Here is a 21,642-nt window from a genome sequence, read left to right on the forward strand (position 1 = left end):
ACTTGTTTTGCCTTCAATGAGTTTTGCCATAGCTGTTACATGTGATCTATTTAGTTTTGGGACTTTTACCGTGATCCCAAACTTGTGCACCACAGAGTAACACCAAACTCTGAGAAGACAAAAAGTGTTTATAGACTTAATTCACCAATTTTCAATATGCCTTAGAAAAAAACAGCCAGGCTAATACAAATTAATGACAGAATGAACTAATGCAACAGGACAATCATCATAACATCCATTACCTTTACCTCAACATCACTACTCTCTTGTCATCCATTAAAATGATCACTATGAATATGTCAAAGTTCAGCTGTGAACAAGAACACAGGAAGAACAATGAAAGTCCAGTGGTTCAAAAAGATCTGTCTCCCTCTTTCAGCCACAGAAATAAACCTTTGAGAATTCTATCACTGCAGTAAAACAAACAAAGCAAGCAAGCTTTCTATCCTTCCAATATCAATACTTCAGAATTGCAGCAATGTGATAATTTTGCAGTGACCTGGCTACTCAACTTACACCCTCAACATCAGAGTAGCTGTGTTGAGTATAAAAAGCCATCAGCTACTGCTGATAAATCGAAAAGGTGCATACAGTAAGAAAGAAAGTTTTGCACTGAACTGATGACATTGTTGATTTCAACTAATTTTCATGCCAATACTTTATGCTGAACTGTAAAGCTTTATTGTATTTTAAAATACAACCTATTTTATAAATCTGCCCCCCTTTTGGGTGGTGAAAGCCAGCTAAAAATAATTATACCTATTGTTACTAGAAATGGGGAATGCCTTCTTGAAAGAAACAGGTCTCTTAAAAGGCACATAGCTCTCTCAGTCCTAAATAAAAAATAACCTATCATGCATGGGAAAAAGGCCCTAGAGAATGGTATTTCAGAGTTCCAAAAAAATAAAGTTAGTGTGCAGTTTCAGGACTCCTCACAATCAAGGTTCAAGGACCCAAGCCAGCTCACTCTAGCCATACCTTTTCCAGCTATAAACAGATCAGTTCTACATACTGCACTGCTCTGCTGCCTCCTTTGGAAACAGCCATAAAGGTCTTCCAAATCCTGAACAAAACAGAGCAGGAGCAGAGACCAACTGTTTTCTGCACCAAAGCTCAGTGTATCAGTAGCCCGTTACTCTACTTTCAAGACCTTCATCTTCCATATTAACCCTTTCTTATGTTCAGTACTTATAAGAGTATATGTGCAGAAGCAGACAAGTTCAGTTGCCTACAATATACCAAAGCGCACCCACCTACATAGCCTTAATCTAATACATTGCCACAAAGCTATTGTAATGTCCATAACATATGAGACTTTGGACAGGGAAAAAAGCACCTGACTCAAGAAAAAAAACCAGGCACAGTCAGTCAATACAATACCAATTGAAGGAGATAGACTTCTAAAAATTACAGAGTAATTTATCTTCTATTGAAGTAATAGTCTTCATCAATAACTAAAAACATAGGCATTTCCACCATTCCTTATTGAACGCAGACAAGCGACATCTGTTATCAAGGAAACAAAAGAAAAACACAAAAACAAACCCCCCCAAAAATTCAAAAGAAAACCTGTTTTGTTTGTAAGCACGTATCAACTGTTTCTCCCCAGTGAGGACCTGGTCACATCAATTCTTGATTTTTTGATCCAAGGCTGCATTATTGCAAGCTATTCTAGTAGATGTGAATATGAAGACAACGCTGTTTGGCTGTTATAATAAGAAGAGACATAAGTCACATCCAAGCAGGAAAGCAGAACTGGAAGTTTTCTGAAAGGACCTATCTTGCATTTCACAATGTCCGGAAAAAGCACCGTTGTTTAATGTATAATTATTCTTCAGGTTGCTGGACTGTATTAGTAGATAGTTACAAGCATAGTTCTTGGATCAATATACAGCAAGTCACTTTGAAACGCACTGTATTTATTGGGAACTCACCCACAATATCAACCACATCGGGACGGATAAGCGGCTCTCCTCCTGTCAGTCGGATCTTTTCTACACCTTCTTTCACAAACAGTCTGGCTAGGGTGATTATCTCCTGAGTAGTAAGTAGCTCCGATTTAGGGGTCAGCTGAACACCTTCCTCTGGCATACAATACTGACCTGAAACAAGAACACAGAAATATATGGGGAAAAAATAACCAGCAGCAGTTAATCTAATATTGATGGGCAAAATGCACCAAGTGCAACTATCTTTAATGGATACCAAATGATTTTCTGAAATACATGCTTTTCTGAAATACAGGTAAGATCACACACCAAATCTTACAAGCAATCTCCTAACAATTTCCTGTGTTCCTTCAGAAGAAAACCCAAGACTCGCTTGATGGGTCTCAAAACTACAATGGATCCACTTTGAAGGAAAAGCTGATCTTACTTCTATCTAACCTGCATTCAGAGACACCAAACTGAACTGGCAAGCACTGGGACATTGCCACAAACTTTGCAGACATAATTGTGGGAATGCCTAGGTATGAACTCTTATGCTTATCACAAACTTTGGGTACGGCATACAAACATCCACAAGCACCATCATCCAAACCATACCAAGTCTGATGAAAGACCTGTCACTCCCACCTGTCTGGCAGATCCCTAGGTTTGCTCCTGCTTCCCCATCCCACCAGCAGCTCAGCCCCAAATCAGTCTATCTATCCTTTACCATTACTTTGTGAAGACAAGAAACAGCACAGGGCCAACACAACAATAAGTACCCTAACTCAATTCTTGGCCTGTGCACAATATCGTGCATAAGAGCTTTGTGCAAGCTCTGCAAGAAAGTGCAGACACTTACACCTGAGGTTGCATTTCTCGGTCAAAGAAATTCGCAAGTAGTTGTGCTGACGCCCAAAGCTGTCCGTCAAAAAAGCAGAGAAGGGAGCAGCATGTTCCAGTAGAAAGCGTCCTCTTCCTGAGTTTTGCAGTTCCTGTAATGAAAACAAGCAAGTGCTAAATATTTAAATAGTTATCCTATCAACTTGCTGTATAAATATTAACTTTGAACTCAACTGATAATTATTATTCCATTTTTCCCCACAGGGACAACTGCACAAGAAAAACCCATGACTTGTCTTTATGGTCAAAACTGGCCGTTTATTGATTAAGTTTCACACCCTACTTAATTCCATGGAACTGTACTACAATTTTCCCCGTGCATTTTAAGATACAGCCTCTTTGCCACAGGTGCTTCAGGCTTTTTGTGCAGAATAGGAGGCAGCTTTTTTCAATTGTGTGACTCTTCACTTTACAGAATCAATGATCCAGGACCACCCAATCTCACTACAGCCCTCAGATAAATGAAATCATATAGAAGGGTCTCTCCCTGCACTTCAGCACAAGAGAACTAAAAGTTGATAAAACACTGCATCTCTGCTTGTGTCCTTACCAACTACCATGTGCAAGACATAACATCTTGTTAATAGCAAAACCAAATTATTGCTGTGTTCAATTATGTTTTATGATGTCTGTTGCAAGAACATTTCCAACAAGGTCTTCTTGCCCAAATCCATACAACAGAATACTTCCAAAAAGCTTGTCTTAGTTAAAAGATAAATAACACTGGGCACAGTGGGACTGGAAGAGAAATGTATGATCCTGAACGCTCCACCTGTTCAAGCCTGCATAAAATGATTCATAATTTTCATAATGTCTTTATTAACTGTCATGAAGTGAATATTAAAAGTAATTTCTATTTACAATTTTGCATTTTTTTAAAGCACAGTGTAACATATTCTAGAGCAACACAGTTTTCAGGAAGTACTGAGTATTTGCCCTCCAGAATGAGGGCTGATCACTTCAGCTATCAAATGAAATATCCCAAATTAGTAGCTGCTACTGGAAACGAATACAGTTCAAGTTTATACCAAGCATCTTTAAAACATCACTACTGTCAACACCAGAACATTGTTGGTTATAGCAAGGTCTAAATGCAGGGAGTCCCACTGCTTTAGCCTATGACTTTCAAATTACCATGTTATATCTCTATTTTTCTACACCTGCAAAGCACAGCTGAAACCACTCTGCTACTTTTGGAAAATATTTCAATACCTTAAGTGAAACATACAGTAACTGAACCAACTCTTATCACAGTACTGCAGAAGAGCAAAAGTTTACCAACATACTTTAATCAGCTGGTGGATACTTGGTTCAGGCACTACATACAAACGTCCACAAATAACATAATCCAAATCCCGCCAAGTCTGCTGTCTTTTCATCTACTATATCACAGTTAAATTAACATTTTGTAGGAGACCGATTTAATAACTCTGACAGATGCCAGCTGCATAGCATCACAAAATGAAACAGAGAAAACAGGATCAAAATAATTAAAGGAACTTCTGTGTGTAACCTCCACTGTGTCCTTGTTAGTTAACCACATACAGACACTTAATAGCCAGCTAAGAAAACTGGAAGAAAGCTAAAGGACTCCTGGACGCACAGTGAACTTCATCTCCAGTGAAAGAGCACATACAAAAACATTTCTGGATACATGGTGTTCACAAAGTTAAAAAAGTGAGGGGGAAATTAATCAGCTGCAGAATTGTGCCTCAAGTCAAAATCATGCTAGCTAGTCTTGATAGGCTGCAGCAGGCAAAGGATTAAATAAAGTTTTGACAAATTTAAGATGTAGAATGAGGAACCAGTCAAAATGACACATTAGCTAGTATTCAAACAGCGTAACTGAGCAGAAGTCATGATTTCCATATAGTGAAAAACAGACCTGTGAAATCTCCAGACATACTAAAATCGGTACACAGGGGACGATGCCAAGGGACTGGGCAGAAACACACATATCTGCGGCCATCATCTCCCTAGCTCTGGTCATCACTAGTAGTAACCATAGGAGTTAATCCTGCACAGTATTTCCAAACAGCCCTAGCAAAAAGTCTGGAAATGGTCAGCTAAAATGTTGAACAACCCAGGTATGCTTCCACAAAACACTGTATTCTGAAAGCATTTGTAAGAAAGATTTGGGGGCGGGTGGAGAGGACACCCTCAGTGACCAGATCAGCCAGACAGCAAAGGTTGTCTGGGGAGAGGCCCAACTTCAGCCATCAGCAGCTGCAGCAAATTTTGATTCCAGCTGTGCTAACACCACGGCTGCTGCTAAACTTCGAAGCAGGAGCCCTCTTTCTTGGCAGCACAATCTTTCCACCAGCCTTTAAACAATACACTAAATTTCTTGATCCAAACGGCTTTGTGGTTAGATAAGATCTCTAAGAACATCCCTGGCAGTGGGGGGGGGGTTAAGAGAAGATAAAGGAGACACAAAGTGGCTCATTTCAAAGCGCAGAAAGCATCTGTTTACGCCTGATAAAACAGCAGTACTAGTTTCCATGTAATTGCTTTTCTGCCAGAAGAAAGAAATCTCTTTCAGTTTCTGTTTTGAAAAGGCCACAACAGCAGAGGGATAAGGGGCGCAAGGCCAGGCCTGCGGCACCAAAGGTGTCAGTGACAAGAGCTGTAAAACCCGACCCCTCCGCAGCCACATGCACTGCTCACACCCCTGCGGCACCAAAGGTGTCAGTGACAAGAGCTGTAAAACCCGACCCCTCCGCAGCCACATGCACTGCTCACACCGACACACGTTCTTGCATCTCCCTCTTCTCCAATGTGCCCAGGCAGAACAAGTCGTCTGGTTTTTAATACCCCCGGGGAAATGCTCCCCGCCTGGGCACCTGCGGGTTGTGAGCGAGTTCTGCACAGCTTTACTGTCCCCAGGAAATCCCAAGTTGGGAGCTTGCTTTGTTAGAAATGCTGGCTCTGTTGCACTAACTGTGAGAGTTTCTCAGAATACAAGCAGGGTTAAGTCGAAGAGCCCAGCTAAATATTCAGACTTCATTTCTGCTTCTTCCCCAGTTAGAAAACTCACCCCTGAACAGGCTAAATCTGAAGAAATTTTAAATACTGCCAAATTCAAAAAAACCACAAATATTTTTTCTTGAAAACTGCATGGCTTTCTGGCCTGGCTGGATTTCTGACATTCTCCTTCCTATTACTTTGGAAAGGTGTTCACTTTTGAGAGGGAAAGCACTCCCATGCTTATTAAAATTGTTTTAGCCCTCTTTTAGGAGAACTCCTCTCCTGTTTCTTTCCCAGTAACTCATTTTTGCACCTTTTTCAGGACCAGGCTTCCTTACCTACTCCACTTGAAGACAGGGGATGGGTAAAAGAAAAAAGTTTTCCAAAGCTACTAGAGCTTCTTTCCATCAGCTTCTTGTCCTGTACAGAGATGGGTTTGTCTGGGAGGAAAAAGTGACAGGAGATGGAATTTTTAAGCTGTTAGTTCAGTTTCTATCCAGTTTTATGTCAGCAAGGAGGAATTAGGAGACACCCATGAGGAGTTCAGTAGCATCAGCTTGAGCTCCACTGGGAGTGGATCCTGTATTACCAAAATTGCCACTGCACCCAGCACCGACTCATATTTTTATCAATTCCACAGGGAAGGCCAAATACCAGCAATGGAAACTCAGCTGCCTTCCTCATAACTCAGGGCAAGGATGAAGCACTCTCTCAGGTAGCTGTGTAAGCAGGATTTTTCCGAAGGGGAAGAATAGGGTAAGGTTGGACCTAGTCACTCGCAGCCTGTGCGAGAGCTATCAGAATAGGGAGAAACCAAAAGCTGCCTGCTACAGTTCCCAGTCTACAGGGAAAGGGTTATTCAGTTCCCTGCAGCTGGAAAAGATGGGTGGTTGTTGGTATTTTACCGTATCAATGCCGAACCACATAACTTTTTCACTCAAAAGGGATGGCTAGAATTCCCAAGTCCCCACTCCCCTCTCTCCATAGTTCACAAAAGACACTTCTGCGCATCAGAGGAGTATGCCCTGTCACACAGTGTGCTTTATCTGATCCGTGAAAAAACAGTTTCAGTCTCTGGGCTGTCAGTCCTATGTTCTATACTAGTACTGAAAGAATGAGAGCTTAGATGACTGCACCTAGCAGCTACATTTTGACAAGCTGTCAACCCTTCAGACCTGCCAATTCACCTGTGATTTCCAGGAGAACTCTTCTAACAATGCAGCAAAATTGGAAGCTGTCACCAGAGGTATGAATAACCACCAGGAACACCACAAACTGACAGATACTGGAAAGGCTCAGTTAAACACAAGGGGAAAGAGAACAGAGCTCTTATCTATTTATCAAGCTGAAGATTGAGTACTATACTCGCTCTAGCCTTCCACCTTTATCTTATCCCCAGTGATATTTTTGCACTATGAAACAGTAATACTTGCAAACGCTTCTTCTGGACAGGCCTCAGGGACCACCACAACCTCTATACTTATGACACTGCTAGCACTGCTCCTGCACCCCCCGGCTCTTTCAGCTCCTGCAATCCTGTTGGGTCTATGCATCAGTGCTGCTGCCTCACTGTAGTACCTAATGCTGCTGCGCCAGCGTCACGGACACCACTCAGCAAAAGCTCTTCTGTTTCATGCCTCACCTTTAATATCTTAGTCTGCAGGGAAGCGGTGACATGGTGTCCCTGTTCAACCTGGAAATTAGACAACCACAGAGGCTGAAAGAGGTCTAAGTAGGCCAAGTGCCAGAATGAGGCCTGAGCTGAGAAGTCCAGGACAAATGTTTTTCTGAGGGCTCAGCAGCTGCTGCCCAACAGTTGACCCCAAACAGCATGCTACAGTTCTGGCTACAGGCACAGAGGGCACTGCTCAGGGACTCTGACCAGCTACCCACAAAATGGAGCTCCAGGACACAGAGAGTTTCAGACATGACAGGCCAAGAATAAGGGCCATATGAGGTCTTTCTAGACAAGACCTTTACTGGAAATGATACATCTAGAGCAGGATAAAAAAAAAAAGCGCTAATTTCCTCAATGTTACTGCTCTCAAGCCTCACTATCTTAAGAGTCCTTTCATCTTCCTCTTTTGTTTCAAAAAGCTGGGGATTTTGCATGTAAACTTCCAACTTGCAATAAAACAAAAAACAAAAAACAAAAACACAAAAAAGAAGAAGTACAAATTACTTTTTCTATTGTACTGGAAAATACGCAGTTTTGTAGTAGAAATATGTAATCCTATATGATTTTTTTAAATTCGAGAATATAATTTGGACATGTATTATGATGTTTACGAGATGACAGGATGGCATCAGACTTTCCTTTGTTAATTGTGAATTAATCAAGAAATGCTTGTACACAACCAACCAAGAAAACGCTGCTTTCAGAATGCCTGTTGCTACCTGCCCTTATCCAGTCTGAGAAAGGGACTCCACCTTGTGCACATCTCCGAGACTGACACTTGTATCCTGAATACTAAGATACAAACCACCTCAAACATGTGGACTAACCAGTCCAATAATAAGCTGATCAAGTTCTGGGTTTTATTTGTAAACAATTTAGGATCAGCTTCCCAAGGATATCTGATTTGACCTTCAAAATTGACATAAATTTTCACAGCCTCAGATTTACCCAGTCAGGTTATCCAGTCAATATAATTTCACTTCTATAAATACATCATTTTCACCACATATTTCATATAGAAAACATTATAACGATTTAATGGACATTCAAAACATGAAAAAAAGCTATTAAATGTTTCTGCTGGAGGGAGACACTTACCAAGCATTCATAGAAAGTGTTATTACAGATAGCAAATGCAGGATACAGAATGGATAGCATGAACACAGACATTGTCCCACTGTCTCAAAAAACAGCATGTAGGAACAGGGTAAAAAGGCCATAAGTTGAACATAAGTTCACCACACAATACCAATACAGCAGCTGTACCGACCCCGCTGTTTGTAACCTAACCTGAAGACCATTGTAAATGGATGGCCTTGGACACAGCTTTTCAGTTGTCTCCTAAAGCTCCTGAGTTACAGAGTTCTTCCTTCCACAGCTGGAAGGACCATTTTAAAAGGAGATGAAATACAGAGTCTAGTGCTCTCTTCTCCCCTTTGCACTCCCCCACCCCCAACTGAAATCTCATGAAACTAAACAGAACCCATAAACATTTTCAGATCCAACCCAGAAGACAGTCAAGCAGGATTCACAATTGTTTTGAATGTTTGAACATCCTGTCATCTGAAAGTTTCACTGTCACCTATGGCTGTAACGTTAATTGCTCCTCTCTACAGATGAATCCCGGGAGAGACCAAGAACAGAAAGGAGCAATGAGTATATTATCACCGTATAGTTGCTAAGTTTGCACTGTCTTTGCTTTTGGATTAGCTTGCTCCTCAGGCCCTGCAGGGTATCAGCCAGTGCCCCAGCACAGTTGTCACAGTTACTATGCCACACACACAAATCACCCATCCCATTCTCCAACCACTGTGGCTTTCCTCCCCTAAGGGAGTAGGGCTTTCAGAGATGGATGTTGTAATCCAGATCTCTCACAAGTATTCCTGAATGTATGTTAGAACTACTCGATTTATAGAAAGTAGTTAAAAGTAATTCTGATCAGAATTTATAAAGAAGTACATGGTTTAGAAAAGACAAAAGAAACTCAATAACCTTTCTAGATTCCCAAGCCAAGTAAGCATTCAATAAAGCAACACACAAATCCATTTGACTTTCTATAATAAGTAAGTGGTAGCAAATGCGTTGAATTCTGGTGACACAAAGACTGTCACTAGTAGCTTTAGCTTATTTTCTGCTTGTTGAAGCCAGCCATGCAATTGCAAGTAAATCAATAAATCATGTCCCAGCTGGGATTACTCTGCATGTCATGTCCTATTTCTGCTAGACATTTACAGAACCTTTGCCTTTCTGTGCAGCTTTTTCTCCCGCATTTGGACACCAAGAGACCGAATCCATCTGGGGGACCGAAAGTTAAACTAGGAGGAGCTAGGTCTGGACAACACCTGTGTTGATTTCATGCCAGCAACAGAACAAACAGCTTCATTGCAAGGCTCGCATGACCCCTTGGAGCACAACCACTGAAAGCTGCCAAACCACTTGATTTTGACCTAGGCAGATTAAATGCCATTGTGTAATCTCTCCTTTGACTGGGAAGGAACACAGAACTGGTTCAGTCCAAGAGACTGAATGTCCTACTTACTTTCAAAGTAAGGGTGACATTTCAACAAAGTAAGGACATAGAATTATATATTACTACACGTTTTCTTGACTCTCCCCCTCCCATATAATCAAGTCATGTTCACCATACAAATTACCTATCCGTCTGGGACAGGCTGCAAAATTAAGTATTTCTATTAAAAAGCACGAGGCAGAGTTTCGGTGCCGCCCACCCCAGCAGATTCCAGCTGCCGTACCCCGACGCTGCAGACGCTTATGGCGGGGGAACTCTCAAGCCCAAGCGCCCCTCGGGAACCCCGCCAGGCGAAGCCTGGCTTATCGCAAGCACCCCTCCACAAACTACGCTTTCCTCACGCCAGTGCAAGGCACCGGCCCGCGACTCAAAATCCCAAACACGACCTCCGGCGGCCGCACGCTTCCCAAGCGCCCCCCCGGCAGCGGCACCCGCCCGTTACCGGCCGCCGGCCCCGCCGACCACCTGCGGCCCCACACCCTCCATTCACCCCGCGGCGCCGCACCGGCCTCGCCTCACAGCCCTCCCCCGCCGGACCCCTCAGCGCCCCGCGCCCCGCCTCACCTGAGCCGCGGCGGAGGGAGCCCTCACGGGCGCCCCGGAGCTGCAGCCGCGGCCCGGAGCCTCCCCCAGCGCCCCCCGCAGGAGCGCGGGGCCGCCGCGCCGCCCCCACGCCGCCGCCATGCGGCTCGCCGGCCCCCAGCACGCGGGGGTCCCCGGCGCCGCTGCCAGGCTCGCTCGGTCACGCGGGGGAGGGCGGGGGGCAGGCAGCCAATCAGGGCGGCCGCAGGTGCGGCGCTGCACGCCGGGAGTTGTAGTCCGCTCCCCTCAGCCGGGCGGGCGAAGGGAGCCGCTGCCAGCGGCGGCCCGCAGGTCCCTCGCTCCAGCCGTGCCCTCTTGGGGCAGGGGGGCCCGGGCAGCTCCTGCGAGCCCCGCGTCCCTCAGCAGCAAGGGCAAACTCTGCACTGACAGCCTTTGTTGTCCGCCTTCCCCCTCCCTCGCCTCGGCCCGCCAAAAGCCAGGTGTAGAGCCCGAGGCCCGTAGGCCAGCCCTGCCTGCCGGCTGCCTTCGTGGGAAAGGCAGGTGTTGAAGGGCTCGCACACGGCGTACGTGACCCCGCGGGGACAGGCAGAGGACCAGGAAACACGGCTATCCTCAGCTGGGGAACATTTCTGGTGGAAACAACGATTTCAACCTCAGTCCTGCCGAAGTCTCGAGTAAGATCTGTAAAACGTTATCAGAAGATGGGCACAGGAGCTAAATATTCTAGTCTTACGGGGCATAAGAAAACAATATTTCAGTTTTCTGGCCTATTATACTTTCCCCCACGCTCCCAATGTTTCACAGACAGGGGGCCTTGCGGCGAAATATCCGGTAGCCCACCGTCCACCTCCACTGGGCAGTGGGTCTGCAGAGCGTGGTCGCCCATTGCCGAGCTGAACTTGAGGCACTTGTCCTGAACCTGTTTCCCACACAAAAGGAGGGCTCGGGTGCCCAAAATTTCCCTGGATCCCCGTCCCTGAATCATGTCAGCTACTCTTTCAAGACACACGTGTTTCCCTAAATGACTTTTATGGCTCTTAACCTTAGATTCAGATGTTTAGTCAGGTTATACTTAAATCTTTGTTCTGTAGCAAAACACCTTCTTCTGTCCAATTCAGCCTTAAGCATTTAGACTTTAGACTTTATTCAGTCTTTAGGCTGGATGGAAACTAACAGGAAAACTTAGTGAGGCATTGCTTTTTTTTTCTTTTTTTCCCCAAAGCTGAAGCCATTTGAAAAGAAATACAGACTTGAGTGACCTGTGATGTGGCCAAATATCTATTCTGAAACCATTCTCATCAGTATAATGTCAAGGTAACATATACACAGATCAAAACAATAGAAACAATAACAAGGCAAAATACTGTTTTTAATTACAGTTTTCAAAGGATGCAGAAGCAAGCTGGATGTTTACATTTACAGTAGCTTTATGAAGCATTGCTTCTCCCTGTAGAACTGGAATAACTGTAATTAAAGGATTTCCTGAATTTCATTGAACAGCAAGTGATAATGAAGGCTGAAATACAGAAAGCATTTTAGCTTCATATTAAATGTAGTAATTGTTCAATTAAGTGAACCTTTCAATTGCAAAAAAAGTTTAATTAGATATAAAATGAATAAAGATCAAAATTTGTTACAACCTCAGAAAGAGACAAAAATTATCATTTGCTTAATCAGCATTAGAAAACAATCTGCAGGTTCTCTAATATCTTTCTCCAGTAAATGTTCTTACCTACAGTGAAGAGTCTGGTTCTATGGTTCTATAGTTATTTTATTTTACTTAAAAACTATGTTAAGCTTGACTTACACCTGTAATCCAATTGACTATGGCAGGGCTGATCATATCAGGAAAGTTAAGAAATGAAATGTCTTTGCATACCTGAAGCCTTGTATTTTTCCAGTTTTATCAGATTGTACAAATATAGGCATATCTCCTTAAACCAGCATAAAATCAGCTTTTACACCTCCAAAGGCAACCTCTTACTCTCAGAAGTAGCTGCTGCTGGTTGACAGAAACACTTGCCCAGAATTAAATGAAACTGTAAAACAAATGTAATGGAATAAGAGCATCTGCATATAAGATGATTCTGTTTTAACTTTACTGGGATACAGTCATGTCATGTCATGTCATGTCATGTCATGTCACAGGTCATGAAGAGTAAGGGTTTTTGCACATCTGAGACAGCAGCTGGAGGTTTGATTTCTTTGCTTTTCTCAGCAGCTTTCTGAAGAACTAGTACTCAGTAAAGGATTAAAGGTTTGAGGTTTGTATACTTAGGCCAAGATGTTGTGCAGTGTAATGCCTTTGCATTGTAACTGAAGTTGCATGTGATATTCAACCATGGCAAAATAATACTTATCTACATCTAGCTGCAGAGACCACTGTCACTCTAGTGAAGCTCAAGACAGTTACTCAAGGCAATTTTAGCAAACTCTCGCCACTGGTCTTTTAGTTGTCTGCCAGACATTGTGCAGACATTCACTCGTGTTTGGCACAGAGTAATTCTGTAGTCCAAATTCCAAAGAAAGAAATTTCCTGTCCTTCCTGCTGCTGCCTTCCTTTCTGACTTACAGGGAGCCTAGATCAGCCATGTCTTATTTAGCTGTTTGTTTCAAGATTTTGCTGAATTCACACTTAACACCTTACGGGTCTCATTCAGCACTCTTGCACATTCAGAGATTAACTAGCTTTCCTCAAGAGACTCTGCACTGTGCCATTTGTAAAAGTCCATGTGCTGGCCAGGAAGCATTACTCCCACATGGGCAATTGAAGGGCAGAGTCCAGTCCACATATCAGCATCCTCTGTGAGCCTATCCCAGAACAATACAAAAACACAAAGTGCTGGACTACTTCCAGTGCTATTCGTGCTTCAGATAAGCACTGAACAAAGTTTTAAAGATATGTTAATAATGAAATAACAATAATAATTAAAAAGTCTCATGAGAGAGCACAGCTGGATGGATCTGCCACACTGAATCATGATTGCCTCATTGTCCAAACTAGGCATCTGTTAAGAGTTTCTCAACATCTTTCTGAAACTTTGGGCTACATGCCTGAACAAAAACCAGGGCAAAGTGGAAGACCTGATCCTGTCCTCACGTGGGGCTGGAACACAACCAGGGCTTGTGTTGGGACTGCAGTTAGGAAAGACAGTGGGAGTGCCTAGTCTAGGGCAAACAAGGGAAAGCCTCCATGACCAGCTTCCTGCAAATTGAGCACAAAATAACTGTTAGACTTTGCAAAGACATGGTAATTGTTTTTTCTGTTTCTTGCAAGAGCAGAACATCATCCCTCTCTGCATTTGTTACTAGTGAGTAACGTAGGCACTCCTTTAAAGAAGCTACTATGAGGACAGAGATTTACTGTTAAACTTCAGGGCGTATGTGAGGTACGAATGGCTAGCTTAGGACATCTCACAGTTGCTCGTGAGAGTCATAGTATTTTTCAGTTCAGAGCACACCACTGCATAATTATTCTTATCTACACTTGAAAAATCCTAGGGAGCTGATACAGCAGAAGCTTCTGTTATAGTTTGCTTTCCTCCTTATAAAGAGGCATGAGAGTCTTCTTGGTATTTCTTCCTGGTAGCTGGCACAAAATAACATCCACAGTTCTCTAGGATGTACTGCTCCCATGGAATTAAAAAGCATGTGTAAAAAAACACACAGAGTTACAAATAGGGATTTTGTAAATACCCATGCCAAGGCTGCCACAAAAACAACAGCCTCTCACAGATGCCAAAGAACAAGACCAGCCATTCTAATCAAATTGATCTGAAAATTGTTGGCATGGAACCGGCCAGGCTGGTTAGAAAATATGTGTCAGTGCTGTCTTCTCCTATCCCTCCTTACCTTCTGTGTGCTGGAGAAACCTTCTCCTCCCTCATCTTACTACCCTCCTTTGCTGTATTTTCTTTAATGTCATCCAGTTTTTCTGCTCACAACAAGAAAAGAAAAAATGTTTGTTTAATGTTACTAAATTCATAGTGATGAAGTTTTTGGAATTCTCTGTTTGAGCAGTATCTAGCAGTATCTAGAGTAATGGACTGTAGAATACCAAGGAATCCAACTGATCATACACATTAAAGCTAAGTCTACATTTACTTTTCCCATACTTTTGCACACCAACGCTACAGAAAGGGAATTCAGGAATGCATAAAAAACAGAGGCTGATATAAGTAGAAAAGGGGGGAAAAAGGAAGGAGGAAAAGAAGGGAAGGAAGGGGAGGAAGGGAGAAAAGGAGGGAGGGAGGAAGGGAGGGAGGAAGGGAGGGAGGGAGGGAGGAAGGGAGGGAGGAAGGGAGGGAGGAAGGAAGGAAGGAAGGGAGGGAGGAGAGGGAGGGAGGGAGGGAGGGAGGGAGGGAGGAAGGAAGGAAGGAAGGAAGGAAGCAAGGAAGGAAGCAAGCAAGGAAGGAAGGAAGCAAGGAAGCAAGGAAGGAAGGAAGGAAGGAAGGAGAGAGAAAGAGTTTTGCTGTGAGCTTGACCTTATCATTTATGTATGACCATACCCTTCTCTCTTGGCTTCCTTCCTTTACGTGAAATATTATCATCACGCCTTCAGCATTACACAACTGAGGAACAGTAGCACTTTGTGCCCTCCTGTTTTTTATCTAGAAGCTCTGTGCAGGACAGCTGCTGCACTTTTGTTTATCTGGAGCAGGATTGCACAGTTCCACCCTTTAAGCAACATTCCTGGTAAACAGGCTGTTTATGGGCTGATCACAACTTTGCTGGTCTGACTGGGTGCCTATCATGTTAAATTCCTGAGAACTGTGAGAAGAATGAATACAGAGACACAGAAAAAACCCATCTAATAAGGTTGACACTGACATAACCAAAGGAAAGTTTAGACAAAGTTGTACATTGTCTCAGCTTAACTCTCTGTGGGCTTATTCTGCCCCAGGCAGTTCCAGTTGTAGTTTTGGCATTAATCTGTCAGCATGCCTACATTTTTTTGTATTTGACTGAATTCAAGGACATGGTAAAAGGAGGTACCTGAGTGTTCGGAAACACCAGGAGACTTCTTTTTCCTTTCCCACAGATGACCTGGATTCCTGATGCCCTCCCCTCTCCTCCCATGAGTATCTCCCATTCCTCCTTTCCATGTTAAAGAAATCCTGCTTAATTTTACAGAGTGAAGTTAACTGTATTGGTGGTATGTGATGGTATCTTACATATCAGCACCACCAACACTCCAGGCATAAGGCACTGGGTCAGTGGGATGATTCTCAGACCTGAGAATTCAGCTGTATTTTGGACAAAACAAATAATGATCTCCCTTTTTCCTCGAAGTGCAGATCCAGTTCTTGGTCTTCATCTACTCTAAGAGAAGGAATTATGCCTTCCCTGCTCCAAGAGAAGTGTATTGGACTTCAAAAGGGGAGAAGAGAAATAAAATCCAAATGGCCTTATACTGGCTTTGTCATTAAGCGTTACCAAAAAAAAAAAAAAAAAAAAGTCTCTTTTCCAAGACAGGTGCTGTCTTGCTCTCTTGAAGTTAGTCCCTGTATTCGGAACAGCAATTAACTTAGTTAAACAGCTGTACATATGATCTTATGAAATATGATGAGGATTTCCCTTTTCATTTGCTTTGAAGCAATAAATTTAATCAATAACAACAAAAAAGCTTCTTCACATCCCAACAAAACAATAACTAAGAGCACAGACCTTCAAGACTTTTTTTGTGCTGGAAGAGTTTGACATAACTTAGAAATCAATTAAGTTCTGTCAAGGTTCTAAAGTATACCTGTCTTGTCCCTTTCAAAACTAGGTGGTAGTGTTTATAGCCAGGTTCTTAGTCTACCTAGGATAGGATTTATTTTCTGCTTATTTCTTGGCTTATTTCGCTGAAACAAGCCAACTTCCAGTCTGTTAAGCATCCCCTCAAGGTAAGTGAAACTGTAACAAACAGCACTCTGAGAAAGTTAATTTGTATCCAAAGAGCTTTATCAAGTTAGAAAGTCAGAAGGCAGAAAATGGAACAAAACAAAATAAAACAAAATAATAAAAACATCAGGGCATATTTGTGGGCTGTTGGCATTTTTGTTTTGTAGATGCTTATATCAAAGACTATATTTTTTCAGATGCTGTTAAGTTCCAGATTTAGCATCCCACAGATATTTCTCTCTGTCATTTCAGTTCCCCTAGGCACTACAGTTCTGTTCAGTTCTTGCAAATTACAATAAAGAACTGTGATTAAGCAAACCGAATCTCACTGAATATTTCCCTCTTTCACATCTTAGGCTATCATCTTGTAAAAGAAAGACAGAAAGGAGCTGTTTGCGGATTCACTGTTCTCTCATCTGCTCTTCCCAATGTTTTCTGTATTGCCAATTTCTAAGCTGCATTTCCAAGAAAGGTGAAAATAGGACAATGCCTTGGAAAAATTTTCTTTGACTTTTTGGACAGACAGTCATTACTTTGTTGTGCATTGTTTAGTCACCTAGGTGATGGAAAAGTGGGCCTGAGGTGCTATCTTTAGAGGAGAAGGGAATTCTGCTCTCCTGGTTCCTGCCATTCACCTTCACATCAGTGATTACAAATAGCCTGTAAGGTAACAGAAAATCAAGCCCTTGAGAGGCAGCTATCTGAACAGTGGCACTCAATCTAACCTCAGAGAAGCCATCAGGCCAGAGATTTCAAAGGTTATGACAACTATGCCCACTACATTTGAGAGGTCAGAAGCTTTATTTTCTGTAGTAGCTACTCTTCTAAAGCTTTTCACTCACTACAGTGGTAATTACTCAGACCTTGTGACTGGCTAACCACTGGGCCTCTGAAATACTCTGTTGTGGGGAAATGAGAATAGGGTATTTATTTCACAGGAAAAAGGCATGTAGGACACTCTATTGGCCTTGTATTTCCTCGTGGATAGTGACGTATTCATTAGGATGCCAGCCTTGGAAATCTGTTCTCCTGACCCAGTTATTTCAACTTCAAATGCTGTGGGTGTAAAGAAAATTAATTATAAAGTAAAACACAAAAGTGGAACAGGCTGATTTGATGATGACCTGAATGGGCTTTTGTTTGCTAGAAAGTCTTTCCATTTTAGCCAGTGGAATGCCTTTGCTTCTTTTTTTTCTTTTTTCTTTTTTCTTTTTTTCTTTTTTCTTTTTTTCTTTTTTCCTTTTTCTTTTTTCTTTTTTCTTTTTTCTTTTTTCTTTTTTTCTTTTTTCCTTTTTCTTTTTTCTTTTTTCTTTTTTCTTTTTTTTAAGCTTGGCAATTAGAGTCAAGAGGTTTTGTGTTGCTGCTGTTTACAAGTTTGTTTCTTCCTCTGACAGAAGAAAATAACTTAATCTTGATGATATCTTTCTATTCCAAAAGACATCCAACAATGTTTGGCAGTACTGGCCTGTCACTCTACATCTTGCTGTTGTGCAAGTCCTTCACGTCCCCACACAGCACTCATGTGATACCTGTGAGGAAGGCTGAGCACTTTGGTTAAACACAGCATGGCAGAAAATGGAGAGAAAAAGAAGGATTAAACAAGGACATAGCAGAGAAGTGGGTCTCAGATATCTGATTTTAGTGTTTACCTTAAATTTCTGTTCTGTTCCCTACCCTGAACACATGCACATCTAGCTGTCGGAGCAGTGAGGCGTTAGGATACGCCTTGGCTCTGTGACAGTGCTGTGGTAGTTTCTCTTCAACATTATTCTTCATCACCCCTAGGAGCTAAATAATAACCCAAGCAGTTGTTTCATAATTGACTTCTGCCTTGTACAATAATTTGCAATCATCTTGCATGGGTAAATGACTGCATGAGTGAACAAGGCTACAGAGTACTGAGCCCTTTGATCCGATTTTGATCCAGCTCAAATGAAGAAAGAAGTTTGTCCTTGGATCAATAGGAAGGCTATGGCCCTATTCCTCCTAATTTATTTATAATTAAGATATTAACTCAGTCTTGAGGAAGTTTACAAAGACGTTATTCAATTCACATGCAGACTGAGAGTCTGGAGAATGAGAATGTGCAGAAGTTAATTCTAAGAACAGATATATTGCAACAGAGGTAAGACCAAAACAAGAGCCATCAGCATTTCAGACTCTCTCTGCTTGTCTTCCCAAGTGACTCCAACTCATTGGGATTACTGGAGTTTTATAATTGTGTTTCACTGCCTGCTAGCACCTCTTTGTCTCTTTTTCACATTGCCATGACCTCCAACAATCATGGGGGTGCTTGTCAGAGGGAAAAAACGAAGGGGAGGGAGGGGGAAACCTGGCTGGAAATTTTCCCTAAGAAATTTAGTAGGACAGGAAGGGACTTGGAGGATCATTGAGATGAGTCCATTGCTGTTGCAGATGGTCATGTCACAAAGTTGCACCTTTACTGTTGCTGAGAAGCCAATTTAGAGCCAAGGAGCTCTGATAGCTATAAACCTTCTTCTAAGTTTCAACCTAAAAAAACCTGGCAGTAGTTTATGCACAAGCTGGCCTCTGTCTTGTATACCTCTTTCCCTGGCTTTCCATTCATGTGTACCCCTTCTCAGAGCAGATGAAGCACACCTCTTTTAGATTTCTCTTATTAGCTGTGTTGTTAGGGTGAGCAGGGACATGGAAAGCCTTTCTCTGCACTTGTTCTGCTGTAATTCATTTTGCTCTTGGGCAATTAAATCTGTTCTTACTGTTCTTTAGGTGTTGTGAGCCAGATAAGTGTCACTACTTTTTGGCAAAGTCGTTCCTGGAGGCCCTCAGCTACAGAACAGTGCTATAAACTCCCAGTGCCATTAGACATGGCACATACCTTGATCATCTTTCTACATGACCCAACATTCTCCTTGCACCTTTCCAGTATTAAGAAAGAAGAAAATCCTTTTCTTCACCTGGGTAGCTGGCTAGAGATACATTCTAAGATACATCCTTCCAGCAGCTTAAGTCCGAACTCTGCCTTATATATTAAAATTAATCCTTCCTCAATACAATGACTGCTGGAAATCTCTTTCCTAATATGATCCCACGATATATTTGTCTTTTTGAAGACCATATCATGGTGGTGGTAATAGACAAGCTATGACTGACTAGTAAACATAGGATCTTCTGTCATTTCATCACTAAGGAATTAGCAATAGTGTATGATGTAAATGTATGACCTTCTGTTTTGTGTGATTTAATCTCACCTCATTTCTATTAGTCAGGGCCCTGTGGTAATCCAGTTTTTCTTGTCTGATATTCAATATCTCCCCTGATTTGCTAATGGCTGCAAAGTGTGTGCAACAAATTTCATCAGAGCACCAGATTTCTGAGCCAACATCATTAGTGGAAATATTTGACAAGAGAAGTCCAAAGACAGATCCTGAAGAGCTCCACTAACCATCTCTTTCTAGGCTTTCTCTTTCAGCAGACTGTTCTTTGTCATTTTTAGATAGCGCTTAACCAGCTGAGGTCAAAGTAATAGACCAGTTGTTGTCAGAATCACATGACTATTACTTTCTTAAATAGAAAATATAATATCCTATCCTCAAATCTCATGAACCATTTAAGACTAGAAGGAATAGCTTTTTAAATAACGTTGCCACCAGACTTGGGTCAGTTATTTCCCTGTTGACTGTGTACTTTCCATATCTATGCAGTCATTCATATTAACAGTCTTGCCCTTACTGCACTTTCAATAAGAATGTGTATGTAGAACAGAGACCAAGGTATTATTTACCATTTGCTCATATATCAGTTATCTCTAGTCCAAACCATCTCAATACATAACAACACAATTTTGTTCATTTATTAGTTTTTATTTCTACAACTAAGCAATGTTTTGCCATTTATTTTTGTAAACACTGCAAGCTCTGACACACATTGATGTTTTCCAACTAGTTTTTTACTTCCACTTTTGGATCTCCAAAGCATAACTTTGTCTTCTGGTCAAGGCTTTCCTCCTCACCCTTTCTCATTCCCAATATTCTTGTGGAAGTGGTTCTTATCTTCGAAGCTCATCCTTACAGATTTTTCTCCTTGGCTGGGATGTAAATAACACATAGGATTTATCAGTCCAGATGCATTTGTGGTCTGGATAAGGGTAATCCAAACTCATAAGAAGCAATTGTGTCATGTGAGGTACTGCAGCAGTAGGTACAAAAGGGAGATAATAGCTATCTTAATTCCCTGAGTAAATCCCTTCCTCCTTTTTTAGAATATGAAGAAATTATACTCTTTTTCAGTATTTCATATGCCTGTGCTGCAGCAAATTTATTTTAGCTCTCAAAGTTTGTCCTATTAAACTAAATAACTAAAGACTTTGATTTTAAATTAATCTACTCATGATCAGCATATGCAGTTATTGGGTTCTTTTGTAATAACCTCTGTCATACCAAACACAAGTCTAAACAACAGCAATTGTTATTTGTTTAGGGACTTGTGGAAAAAAAAACCCCAAGCCTTCTCATTCATTGGATCAGGATATGTCTAGAACAAACTAATATTTAAGTCCTGTTACTCTTTTCCTTGGGAAGTTTACTCTGACTTTCTAGGCAGTATCTGCATCTAACCAGGATTCAAAATTACAGAACCTCTTCTGGACTCTTATGGCTAAGTATCTGTTTTGTGGTTTTGTTTGTTTGTTTTTATTTATTTATGTAATGGAGATGCTGGTAAAGCAGTGTGGAGGGAATGAAATGCCAAGTAATTTCTGACAACATAGATTGCAAGGAAAAGGAGGGAGGGGCATAACACATTTCCCCTTACCCTGTTCTTCAACAGTGTACTGGTTTTTAGGGTGCTCTGGCACATTGCTTCTCCTGCCTGAGGAGGCAGGAGTCCACTTCTCCCACCTCTCTAGCCATGCTATAGTCAGGATACTCTTGAGTGGAGTACCATCAGTCCATCTCTGTTGAAGATGCTGTGCTTTGCATGGAAGAATTAGCTTTTGAGCCAGAGGGGAAAAAAAAAAAGACTCTTCAGTCTTACAGCTAAGTCATTCCCTTCTGTGACCAGAGGAACATGACTGCCATTTGCTACTCTAATGAACATTTAATAATTATAATTATTATGTTCAGTAGGCAATGACACCTGCGTCCCAAGCAGATGCCCAATGCACAAAACTCACACATAACAAAGTTCTATTTTATGTAGAATTATATTAAGACCTGTCCACTGGATGG

General features: G+C 41.9%; 1 protein-coding gene and 1 long non-coding RNA gene across 5 annotated transcripts in view; one reads left to right on the forward strand and one right to left on the reverse strand.

Annotated features, from left to right (window-relative positions):
• MOCS1 (molybdenum cofactor synthesis 1) overlaps positions 1-10,744 on the reverse strand; it is a 29,839-nt gene extending 19,095 nt beyond the window's left edge. For 3 of the 4 annotated variants that reach the window (XM_072856713.1, XM_072856712.1, XM_072856715.1), the window contains exons 1-3: positions 10,571-10,744; positions 2,791-2,923; positions 1,935-2,102 (exon numbers count right to left, since the gene is read on the reverse strand). In XM_072856713.1, the coding sequence (XP_072712814.1) occupies positions 1,935-2,102; positions 2,791-2,923; positions 10,571-10,690 (421 nt within the window). In that variant the 5' untranslated portion in view covers positions 10,691-10,744. Of the gene's footprint in view, positions 1-1,934; positions 2,103-2,790; positions 2,924-6,136; positions 6,230-10,570 lie in introns of those variants that run through there. The other variant, XM_072856714.1, reaches the window with a different exon arrangement.
• Positions 10,745-10,861: 117 nt separating this feature from the next.
• Positions 10,862-21,642, forward strand: part of LOC140650197 (uncharacterized) — a 60,166-nt gene continuing 49,385 nt past the window's right edge. The window contains exons 1-2 of the long non-coding RNA XR_012041876.1: positions 10,862-11,223; positions 11,772-11,863. This is a non-coding gene — a long non-coding RNA (uncharacterized lncRNA). The remainder of the gene's footprint in view (positions 11,224-11,771; positions 11,864-21,642) is intronic.

This window comes from Ciconia boyciana, chromosome 3, assembly GCF_034638445.1.
Source record: "Ciconia boyciana chromosome 3, ASM3463844v1, whole genome shotgun sequence".
NCBI classification, from domain to species: Eukaryota; Metazoa; Chordata; class Aves; order Ciconiiformes; family Ciconiidae; genus Ciconia; species Ciconia boyciana.